The 12,832-nt window shown below is 38.9% G+C and overlaps 1 protein-coding gene across 1 annotated transcript in view; it reads right to left on the bottom strand.

The window, feature by feature from the left end:
• The window catches only part of snd1 (staphylococcal nuclease and tudor domain containing 1), a 181,017-nt gene that overhangs the window by 142,577 nt on the left and 25,608 nt on the right, over positions 1–12,832 (bottom strand). The window contains exon 11 of the mRNA XM_024292246.1: positions 9,654–9,755. Within this exon, the coding sequence (XP_024148014.1) occupies positions 9,654–9,755 (102 nt within the window). The remainder of the gene's footprint in view (positions 1–9,653; positions 9,756–12,832) is intronic.

Here is a 12,832-nt window from a genome sequence, read left to right as displayed (position 1 = left end):
ACTCACTTCCCATCATCCCTTTGTTTACACACTCTCCCGCTTCACCCTCAACTTAACATTACTGGTGCACCTAAAATGTGGGGCGACCGTACAGTTTTGAGCTAGCTCAGACGAGAAAAACAAAGAAGTACATGATATAGTCGTCTATGAGAGGATGCATCAAAAAGGTGTGGAGCAGGGAACTCGCTGCCTTTTTTAAATTATTCGTCTGCTCCCGTTTCACAACAATTTGAATAAAAAAAAAAAATGCAATTTTGATGTTAATTTTCATTATATTTTCAAATCAATTAAAAAAACTAATTATCCCTTAGGGCCAATTCATCTCAAGGTGCAGACAGTAGCTTATGATTGACATCACATGCTATAAACATTAAAAAACATCATAACTCCTCGGCAAGAAGAGAGACAATAAATACACAATAAAAGTGACACAATAGTGTGCACATGTTGTACTGGATTGCACTGAGGAGATTGATTGTATGTCAGGATTTAGCAGCTGGACTGCCCACTTTTGTGTTCTGTAACCAGGGCAGTAAAGTCTGCATTGTAAAGGGAGCCACTTGAACGCAGGATACAGGGTTACTTTTGCCATTTGCAAAGTGTTCTGATGTGTCCTCCATCGTTAAAAAAAAAAAACAACTTAAACAATTTTTATTGGAGTAAGCATTTAAATCAGGGACAAAATCATGTTGGATTTCAGAGTCAAAAGCTTCTAAAGAGCAGCAGTTATGGAGGTGGGTCAAAACAAACAAAACAAAAAGAGAAAGACAAATGTGCTGCAGTTCGCAAATACTTCTTGAGATTGTTCATTTTACTGATCAATTTTGAACGTCTGTATGAAGACCATGTAAAACACGTTTTACTGCTACTTTGGTACGGTGGAGGCATGTTGCAAGGCGGTTACTGGGGACGCTACGGCTACAAGGTACCCTAATAAGTGTTTGTCACATATTGATCCTCTGGAAAACGGTGTGAGAACCAATGTGTATCATGTTAAAAGTTGTTTTAATGAGCCTGCATTCATTCAAGAGCATTTCAATGAGTGGCAGTAGCATCAATGCTCCACGTTTATCCGCTAATGATCGACTATGGTGGCCATTTTCAAACTGAAGAATTTCGGAGAGGACCAAAGTTAAGTCCGATTGAAAACAAACCGAGACCACCTCAAATTATGGGTCAGAGAGCGGTTCCTGGTCCCAGACCAGATTTCTGAAACTTTATTTCGGATTAGTGGGAAAAATCAACTCTAGTTCACCTTAGCGGACCAAATGTGTCCAGTCTGAATACACCCCAGTACTTCTTTTGGATTCCAAATAAATACATTGGAATGGTCCAGCAGACATGCTATGAATTCAATGTCCCTCAAACTGTCTGTTGTTCAAGCGTGTAACTGTTCAACTGGAGAAAGCTCGTATCGGCCCATAACTGCAGGGGTTCGCATCTACCGTGTCCAGTCAGTAAGCAACTTACCATTGCTCTCATTACCCATCCAATAACCATTCTATTATCCTCACACAGCGCTGCTTCACTATAATGTGCACTCAACCTCAGTGAAACAAAGCCATTTAAATGAGGAGAAAAACATTAATCCATTTAGAACAGTTGTTTGTTCTGTATCTGGAGCCATGGATGGAGGAGCAAAGAGTGATGTGGAAAAAAGTGAGACAAAGCCATTTAAAACAGGAAGAATGAAGCGAGATGGCAAGATTAGGACGAGGGGAACTGACACGGGGAAAAATGAACAACTGAAAAACAGCAGATCTGCTGAGGAGATTTAAACCCCGTTAGTCAAGGTGATGACAGATTATAAACTTTGACCAGCAGTGCTAGATTAACGGAGTCCCAGGCCTAATTTCCACAGGCCATCTAACATATCTTCAGATAAGGCAAATCCATCAAAATGAACCCCTCGGAGGAGAGGGAAACTGAGAGGGAGAGAGCGGCGGATGGATCAGAAAGTGGGGGAGTGATAACAACAGAGGCAAAGTGTGAGACTAAATGTGTTTGTTCTGCCAAGGCGACAAACAGGATGGGAGGATTGGGTTAACTTTGCCAAAAGAAACATGAGTGTAATATGTTGGGATGAGTAATGAGGAGAATTCTTTGGTATTGATGAGGCTTTCACAGAAAACTATGTGAAGCTATGACACAAAGAGTATCTAGCAGTGGTGCCATGTCATGATTTACAGTTATCGCCTAGAATGGACTCAACACCAGCAGTTTTCAAACACAATAAAAGCCTGCAAGCTCTGAAAAATATAAGGGGAGAAAGTTGTTTTTTTCTTGCAGAAACAACTTCCCGCAACTTATATTGAAGCCGATTTCCTTTCAGCAAAATTAATTTAAAATTTTGGAATTTCCCCAATTGTGGCATCCAAAAACGAACCATTTGTGTTGTCTTTTCATTGAGAACTGCGCTCAGCTTACACAACTTTCAAAGACTTTTTGTAAACCCGTTGTCGTGCACATTGTGATAAAAAAAGAGGGAAAAAAAATTCTAGCTACAAAAAGCTCTAATTCATCAAGCTAAGCTCCATGTCATGGCTCATCTGTTGCCATAGCAACAGGAGACAACTAGCCTTGCTCCTTATCCAGCTTGAGCCAGACATATGCAAAAAAAGAAACAAGAGCCAAGCTACCATTTAAAGACAAAAATAATCAGTTTGGTGTTCTTTTACCTGAAAAACCTGAAGATCTACTCAGACCTGGGACACCACTCACACTAGGATACCACAGCTGGATACGATTCAAAGCCGTTGTAGAAATAAAAACATGATCCCGGGACATCAGTGTCAGGAGGACAGAGAGGAAGCTCCCATTTTGCATTCATCTGTGGGATTTTGCTAAACTCAGGTCTGCTTGAATATGCACCTCAAGCATTCTTTGAAATCAGCTCTTGCAAGAGTATATCAAGTAGCACACTGTGCATCAGATGCTCCCCCATATACGCCACGATGAGAAGGGGGAAACTCGACTACTAACAGTCCTACACAAGCAGCTGTATAACAGGAGCCACTTTGAGCATGTAGGATTATCCGAATGTGCTCAACCCTGATAAGTGGCTTAATGCAACATTTCCATTTGACTTTTTTTTTTTGCTGAGACTGAGACCCAAGCACACAAGAAGCACTACTTATAAAGTTAGCCAAATCAAGCTTTTTGGGATTATGTCACCATGCGAGCTCTGCCATTTCAGGGAGGGTGGGGATGTTTTTTGAAGAAGAATCGAGACAGACATTGAGCAACACTGAGAAAGAAGTAAACCACCAATGTGAAACTCGAGTTGTTTGTAAAGAAACAGACCACTAGAGTGGTTAGAGCTATTGAAATATACAGTAGTAGTACCTACAAAATGTCATACTTACAAAAATGAAGCAGTTAATAACCAAGAACTAAACCATTTTTAAGGACACCTTGTTATTGCCGGGTCGGACCCTATTTTGCCTTGAGAACTCTTAGTCCTCCATGGTATAGATTCAACAAGGTACTGGGAACATCCCTCTGTAAGCTCATCATCATGTTCAAGAAACCAGTCTGAGACTATTCCAGTTCTATGACATGACCAGCTAGAAGTAGCATCAGAAGATGGTAAACTGTGGTGATAGAGGGATAGACATGGTCAGCAACAATACTCAGGTAGGCTGAAGTGTTGTGACAATGCTCAATTGGTACAAAGTGTGCCAAGAAAATATTTCCCAGACTATTACACCACCAGTTACAGCTTGAACCGTTGATACAAGGCGGGATGGATCCATGCGTTAATGTTGTTGACACCAAATTCTGATTCTCTAATCTCTGGTCGCTCACTGGATATTTTCTCTTTGTCTGACTATTCTCTATTAACCCAAGAGATGGTTGTGGGTGAAAATCCCAGTAGATCAGACATTTCTGGGATACTCAGACCAATAACCATGACCCGTTCGAAGTCACTTTAATCCCCATTCTGACGCTCAACCTGGATATTTTCTTTTTTTTACCGTTCTCTATAGACCCTAGAGATGGTTGTTGGTGAAAATTCCAGTAGATCAACGGTTACAACCATGTTCCATTCAAAGTCATTTAAATCCGCTTTCTTTCCCATTCTGATACTCTGTTTGAACTGATCGTCTTGACCATGTCTATGTGCCTAAATGCACAGAGATGCTGCCATGTGATTGGCTGATTAGAAGTCTGCATTATCAAGCAGTTGGACAGGTGTATCTTATAAAGTGGCCAGTGAGTGTATATTAGAGAAATACATCAGAAAGCCAAATAAATGTGTCACTGGAAATCCTTTAGAGACCAGACTGGATCGCTACAGACCAAATCAAAACCTAGTCTTGGCTTCTCAGTTCCAATTAAAGGAACGACAAACACTTCAGAATATCAAGAGATTTTAAACTAACTTTAAGGGAACGGTTAGGGGGTGGCCCTTTTCCACAAATACTGAACATAACAGCACAAATCAAGGTCTATTATGACACGAGGTTTGAGTGGAGAACTGGGCCTGCATGAAGTCCTGACCTCAACCTGAAAGATGTCGTTTGGGATCAATTGGAGAAAAGACCAGAGCTTCTCATGCAACATCAGTGTCTGACCTCACAGATGCACTTCCTGGAAGAGTGGTCAAACACATTCCCAGAACACTCCTAAAGCTTGTGGAAAGCCTTCCTGCAAAAGCTCAATCAAACCAGCAGATAAGGACAGCCGAGATTTCCACTTGAAAGCTTTTTCTTTCAAGCAGAAATTTTAAGTCCATGTGGGGTCCATTTATATTTACTGGTCCAGATCCGGCTCCGCAGAGATCACGGCTCAGAAATATGATGCAACTGTAAGTTGGTTGACAAAACTGCCACTGTTTGAGTGCAACATATACACCAGAGCATATCCATGCATCCAGCTTGACGATAAAACTAGGCCAAGGTATTGAAGAATTTCATAAAAGCCTTCAAGGGCTTAATTTTCAACTGGAAAAAAAAATGAACTCAGCTACAGAAAGTCTCTGATTTCTTTATCCAACAAAATCTTTCTGGTTGCCAAGGCAGCTAAAACTTGCAGCTTTTTTAACTTTGCAATCATTTTTAAAAGTAAAAACACTTTAACTAAGATGGAGATTTAGCCTTGTATTTTGGCAACAAAGAAATATGAGCGAAGCAGCATTCCTGAGCTCTTCAGTTATTGATTTTCCAGCTCGAGGAAGGAGGAAGCCACGCTGCTTTAAAATGGGCAGGAGGCTCTCCACTTAAACCTAACTCACATCAAAGAGCCGATAAGCGCACACATGGGAGATCGGTGTTCAATATTAATCAAATGTGGGGGCAACATAATGGCGTATGTAATCTATACAGTACCGAGCAAAAGTGAGGGCACTTCTTTTTCTTTGGCGAGGATCATTTCCATACTGCAGATTAAATTTCAGCTTAATAAAACACATGAGACGCAAAGGAACTGCCTTTGCCGATGAGAAACAAATGTACAGACCAAGGTTTTCCACCAGTAGTAAAGTGAATCTGGGGCGTCTTATGAAACTTTAAATCAATCGCTTCTACAAACTACTAAAAGAATTTTACACTATGAGAGAAAAATGTTATCAATGTATTGATTTGTATTACGACAAGATCAATCTGTTTGAGGCAAGTTGTTAATCAAATAGATCTACACTATTAAAACAAGGGCCGTCAAATTATCGCAATAATCACAATTAATTACAGACATTTTAGCGCTTTATTTTTTCGTAACTGCATTAACTTAATTTTGCGTCAGATTATTACTTCCATGGTATGAACACCTGGGGGAGCATTTTATGCTACTAGAGAGATATAGCATTACCATTCCATCAAACTCATTTTGACAGGTGACCTTTGACCTCCACATTCCAAAGTGATGATGCAACAATTTGATATAAACTTTATATCAAATCGATATCAAATTTATATAAAGTTTATATCGATTTGATATAAAGTTTATATAAAGTTTATATCAAATTGTTACGTCATCACTTTGGAATGTGGAGGTCAAAGGTCACCTGTCAAAATGAGTTTGATGGAAAGGTAATACTAAATCTCTCTGCTGCTCATACCATGGTTATTGAAGAAAAATATCAATATTTAATAAATCAGTAGGGCTACCACGATTAGTCGATTAGTCACAACTAAGTCGACGACTAATTTAATAGTCAACACGTCGGTTTTTCCTCTTGATCTCAAAACTACGGTCCGCACTTTCTAATGTCATTTTGATTTTTTAAGTAGTTTTATTGATTATTGTATTTTTTTGTATACTGTTCTTAACCTGTGTATTTTCTGACATTGCACTGTTTTAATGTAGTTCTACTGATTGGACTATGTGTCCGGAATAAATTCTATCTATCTATCTATCTATCTAATGCAAATCTGCTATTGTTTTTGACACACTTGCGCAGTAGTGCAAATCTGTGTCAGTAGTGAAGTTCTAGAAAGACTTGGGTACTATAACAAGATGTCAACAGAGTGGGAAACATAAAAAATTGAAAATAACCAATTCAATATCTGCAAGCCAGAACTTGTGTTTCATGGCAACACTGCGGCGAAGCACGAGCACCTCACGAGGAAACACGTTGTGACAGTATGATAACGCTAAAAATGCATCCTTGTCTAGGTAAGCTAACATGTGCACAAACTTATTACTACTTACTCATATTTACAGCTAAAAATGTTAACTTTATTTAGGACAAGCCGTGATCCATATGGATCACTAGCAACGGTTTGGCACACATGTATACTGCAACCCTAATGAACAGTTACGCTTCTATAGAGCAAATCATCATAAGTCACCAGGGTAAAGCAGCGTTTTTATTTGGGAATTGCGCAAAATTGGTTCATCCCCTAAAAAAAAAACGGCATCAAAGCTGTGCTCAAGAACCTATATGCGATTAACCCCCAATTGGACTCTAGAGTGATTACATTGTCCAAAACAAATTCTGATGCACTATGCAAACAGGCTCTTCTGACCCACTTGAGTACAAACATGCAGCCAATCAAGGAATTGGCTACTTGTGATGCATACACAATGACGTCCCCGCACGATCAAAAACAAAAAGCAGCATTTACTCTGAGGCTCCAGTACAGGACAAAATCACTTAAGCTTAATTATGTTTCCAGACTCTACAAATTCTAGTTAAAGCGAATTATGTTAAGTTTTAGGAAGCATCCGTTTAAACAACTTGAGGGTCAAAGCAGAACATTTCCAGTAATGTCTCTGGCCTTCTAGTTGGTTAGACAACAAAATAATAGCTTTAGCACACATGGTTTTATTATATATGACCTACAAACACTCATACAAAACCACTATTATGCTTCAATACCAGCCAAAAATGTTATTAGCAAGTTTCTACACTCATATGCTTCCATATGATGCAAGGACACACTATTATCACACTGCAAGCATCTCTTTTCACAGCTCGGCAAGGCTATAGCTGCTTTATTCCCATTACACAAGTAGTCATTATTTCCAAACACAAACACTACAAATATACAGGAGAAGCATTTGGGCTGCGTTTGCTGAAAGCCAGCTCGCGGCTGAATTTCCTATCATTAAAAAAACATTAATGAGGATGATTAAGATGACTCTGATGAGAGGCTGGGACAGGGATATGAATCTCACTCCCATACGGAGTGCCAGGAGGATTTCTTTTGGGTTTTGCCGTTGATTCGGTGCATGTTTTTTAAATTTAACAAGCTTTTTTTTTTTTTTTAATCTATTGCTTAGTTACAAGAATACAAGGAAACAATAATGTTTTGGATAGAAATTAATTGCAATATAGACTTGTAAAAATCCGTGAAATAGCTTAACGCATTCACAAACGTGGGAGTTTTAAATAGTTTGTGTTTCTTTCAAGTCTCTAGAAAATTGTGTCCTTAAACCAGGGGGTGTCAAACTCAATCACACAAGGGGCCAAAATCCAAAACACACCTTAGGTTGCAGGTCGAACAGGATAAACATTAATTGAAAACTCTAAAACTAAATTTTTAAAACTGCAACTTTATCACATAATTATGAACTAGATATATAGCATTACTTGTGATAATGCTAGTGTGAATGCTGTAAGCTGTATTTGGCCACTGAAGATAGCTGAAATCAATGAAGCTAATAGCTGAAAATGCTGGAGCTGATGGCCAACTAAAATATTAGCTAAATACCAAATTAGCATAAAAACCCCCCCAAAAAAAACTTATCTAGGTTAGCCAAAACAGCTAGCATGTAGCTGAAAAAAATAGCTAAACTTCTAAATAACCTAAAAAAATTGAGAAAATACCAAATTAGACAAAACAGCTAGCAAGTGGCTAAAATATTAGCTAAATCAAAAAATAGCCTAAAAATTTGAAAAAAAGCCCAAATTAGACAAAACAGCTAACATGTAAGTGTGATATTAGCTAAACTCCAAAACAGCCCAAAATTCAGAAAAAAGCCCAAATCAGCCAAAACAGCTAGCATGTGGTTGAAATATTAGCTAAACTCCAAAATGGCCTAAAAGATTTTTAAAAACCTAAATTAGCCAAAACAGCGAACATGTATCTGAAATATTAGCTAAACCCCAACATAGCCTAATAAACTGAAAAAGCAGAAATTAGCCAAAACAGCTAGCATGTAGATAAACTCCAAAACAGTCTAAAAGATCCTAGTAATGCTATAACAGTCCAAAAAGCTAGCATTATGCAAATTGTTAAAAGATTTCAAACCCTAACGTTTTAACATAAATATGAATAATGAAAATAATTAAAAAGTTTTGTGGAAATTATTTCACAAAAAATCAACTTAAATCTTAAATAATTTTCAATATTTTACGCTCCATAAAAATCTATTTTGTCAAAATTATACAAGTTAGAAATAAGCACAAGATAACATTGGGCCATTAATAACAATAAAATAAAATGATTTGGGGGGCCGGATCGAATTACCTGGCGGGTTGGATCCGGCTCTCGGGCCTCGAGTTTGACTCGTGCTGTATAGGGAGTTTCTAAGCTTTACATCAACGCTTGCATTGATGTTCAGCTGTATTTTTCTACAACCATCCCACATGCTTCTATTAAAGCATGATCGCTCTGCACCAAAAAGGTGTCAACAAGCAGCAGTGGATAGAACGAATACAGCCGGTAGCAAAAAATACGGCTGCAAAGAACTGAATCACAACATTACAAATGTTGCTCCCATTCACCTAAGCTTAGACAAGGCCAGTTTAATCCAAAACAATAATATATTTAATGCCGAATCCCTGATATTTGTCGAGAGCACCATTTAGTTCAGTGCAAGGCTCTGCAGGGTCAGAGGCGAGTTAATAAGACAACCCCCCCCTCAGGTGTTCAGACACAGTAGATCAATAGACACAAGAGGAGGAAATCAACACTGCTTGTTTAAAGGGTGCGTCCAGGCTAGCACCGAGCCCCTGGGCATACCAGGGGTATTTGGTATTCACACAGAGACAGAGGGAAGCACTTATCCAGCTCAAAAACACATTTGGCTTTCCGTGAAGGCAGCTAGAGGTTTAGGGAGCATTTATAAAGCCATATTGGGCATTTCCATTCAGGACCATTTCTTTCGTTTCGAGGACGCTGATTGGAAGAAAGATTCAATCTGTGTACACATTTTTTAAAAAAAGGAGAATTTGAGAGCTTTTAAAGTCGGTCGATGTTTCTTACCTTTTTACCGATGAGCTTCTTCCGGAGGAATTCACGGGCCTCAAACATGTAGGGGATGTCATAGAGAGGACGGAATCGCTTGTCTTTGTCCTTGTTTTTCTCCTGAATACAAATGGACAGGAAAGAGGTATGTTAGCAGATCAGGGGTAAAAGACATGGAAACCAAGTTATCCACATTGTGATTTCAAAGTTCTGCTAATAAATTCATCTGTTTAAGATACACATACAAGGAGTGCGTATTGGTAAGAGTCTGGCGATACGATACGTATCCCGATACATGTGTCACGATGTGATATTTATCGCGATAAATTCCAAGACTGTACCAGAAGTTTTTAATTTTTTTCAAGACTATGCCTTAGAAAAGAAAAAAAAAAAACTTGCGTGAATACTAATACGTCTTTCATTGTAATTGTAATTTAAGTATTATAACTAAGACGCTTTATTTACGTGGCAGCTCCGTTTTCTCAAACACATCAGGTCGCTGAACTAGAATCTATAGCTGTTAAATGTCAGTGGAACTTTTTCTAGTTTCACTAAAATCCTTTTGACAGAGACTCCGTGCATGACACATGGCTGCACAAGGGCTGGGTTGATAAACTTGATTTTAATCAATTTAAGATCAACAGATTAATAATTGATTTAGCACATTAAGCTAAAGTCTGCTAGCCTGATGCTAACATTTAATGAAAAAAAGTCTCTAAGAAAAAAAATGTTCACATCTAGGTTTGCCTTGCATCTCAGTCCCAAGGGAAAGACTTGACATGGAATTCTGAGAAATATTTTAGTCTGAGAAGCATCCACACACACACAGAGGTATACACAAATAAACACCTTCAAGCACAGCGCTCCCCCTATAGCTGACATACTATTCCGAAAATAATAAAATTAACACTTATCAAGGACACGCAGATGCAAACAGCCGCGGAAAAGACACCTTGTGTTAAATAGACACACGAGGGAAAAAATGGCAGACCGTGATGCACAGGTACACGCTCAGCACCACACACCGTCTCCCGCTGTCTAACAGGGGGAGGCCACAAATAGAACTTATTTGCATTTTCAAAGAAGGCTGAGGTTTAGCGTTGCTTCCAGATTGAACAAATGAATACACACGCTGGTGACACGTGCGTAGAAACAGTACGTCTAATGACGAGGACGCCGTTAGAAATTTAACTACAGGTGTCGAGTGGGAAAACGGCTATAAATGACAATACCAAAGTGCTCGACACCCTTGCTGCCCTCTTCAATGAACGCCATCATTATCCGTCGCACAAACAGAAGTCTTCGAAATGAGCGCACGGGCTTGGAATAAATCCTCATTTCCTTCCCTCTTCAATGCTTTTCATTCATTTTTAATGACTCCCCAGTTGTTCAGAGATGCCAGGTGTGCCACACAGCTGGGCAGATGGATGTGAAGAGAACACACATGGGGAGAAATGGATGTGTCAGCATGTGTAGGAGTTTATGGCTCAATTAAGGTCTTCCAGACAAATTTTGCAGGAGACAGGCTTCACTGAGAATGCAGACGGCCTCATTTCAATGACAAGACTTTGTCCTTGGAATTTTGCTTCCCAGCAGAGTAGAACTTTTCCTTTGACCTTGTTAGGAATTTGGATCGCGTAGGGCTTCAAAATACAATCAACACCTCTGGAATTTACACTAAACCCATTTAAATGGACACCAACTATCCAATCGCCATCCTATTTCTTGAGTTTGAAGGCATGACCAGATAATCCAATGAGGTAATGGATCGAACAGATTTCTCGCAAAAAAGTCAAAACTTTCAAATGTATCCATCTTTATAGAATGTTGCCGTTTTAGATCTACATGTGTACACGACACACTATAATAAGACATGAAACTCAGAGTAGCATCTTGTATCCAAAGCCTCATTTCACCTGTACGGCCCGGTCGGTTCATTGAGCGTTTCTATTGTAAAATTGACCCATTAAATAGTACCGATCTGTACTTCTTGTGGGCCCATTGGTAGTAGGTCGATAGAAAAATGGAACGGAACAGTTGAGGCGGAGCCGCAGTAGCCACCCGTTGAACGGCAGAAATTGACGAAACGGGTCACAGAAAAAAAATATGGCGCTCGAATCGATTATCAATTGATTATTAGTTTGGGAAAAGTTTTTAATATATCATTTTGGAAAGGGTTTCGTAAAATTTAAGAAATTTTCGCTTACGCAAAGAGCTAAAGTTGCAAATTTTCTTCTTCCAGCTTGAGATTGTTTTTGGCGTCATCTTACATGTAACCAGATGCCCCTCGAAATTGACGACATTAGAAAGCACCAATATAACGCTAATTTAAGCTAACGTTTCCAACGCTTGTAAGCACTCCAGTTTTAGCGGTTTCAATCACTCACGCAATGTTTTTTCAAACATTAAATTCCTGCTATACACGATATATACCAGAAGTAAAGCAAGAAAATTACCTCCATTGTTGTTACTTTTCGAGTCGTCGCACTATAATGTGGCTATGGCACGCTAGTGGTCAACACCATGCATGCAAACTGCTCAGTGGAAACGAGGCCCAAGATCACCATCATTTATTTCTTGCGCAGTAAAAACAGTACAGCAGGGTGACATTTTAAAGGAATAACAGATCAAGTACTAGCAAAAATAACACTACGGTCATTGTCGTCATGTTTATGAAGAAAAGACAGGGGAAAAGTAGCAGAAAATCAAAACTTAAGTCATTAGGTACCTTGTTTTCCAAAATAAAAGATGATTAACTGGCATTTAACCTGGGATTCTCGCATTATTGTAGTGTTGGGCGATATGGAAAAAAAACTGTATATAGGATAAATTTTATTTCACAATATTTATTAAAATATACCATGATAACGTTTCAGTTATTCTCTATAATGCTTTAACAACCCTGTTCCATTCTACTACTGATTTTACCTTGTGCTCCATCAATAAAATGGCCTTTCCTGCAACATTGTGTTACTGCAACCAGACAAGCTCTTTATTTCCTTCATAGATTGTTCTTGTCCAGCTCTACTTCAGCTACATATAGAGGAGAGACTTTCTGCTATGTCTCAACCACAACTAAATAACAGTTTGCACTCTCTATCCTCCGGGGGAGTTTTGTTCTATTTGGGGGTGAACTCCCTTCATTCCAAATTAACAGTTAAACCTCAAGAATCATCTTTGACTATTGCAGAGGCATG

Source organism: Oryzias melastigma, linkage group LG23 (assembly GCF_002922805.2).
Source record: "Oryzias melastigma strain HK-1 linkage group LG23, ASM292280v2, whole genome shotgun sequence".
NCBI classification, from domain to species: domain Eukaryota; kingdom Metazoa; phylum Chordata; class Actinopteri; order Beloniformes; family Adrianichthyidae; genus Oryzias; species Oryzias melastigma.
This window is presented reverse-complemented; position numbering and strand designations above follow the sequence as displayed.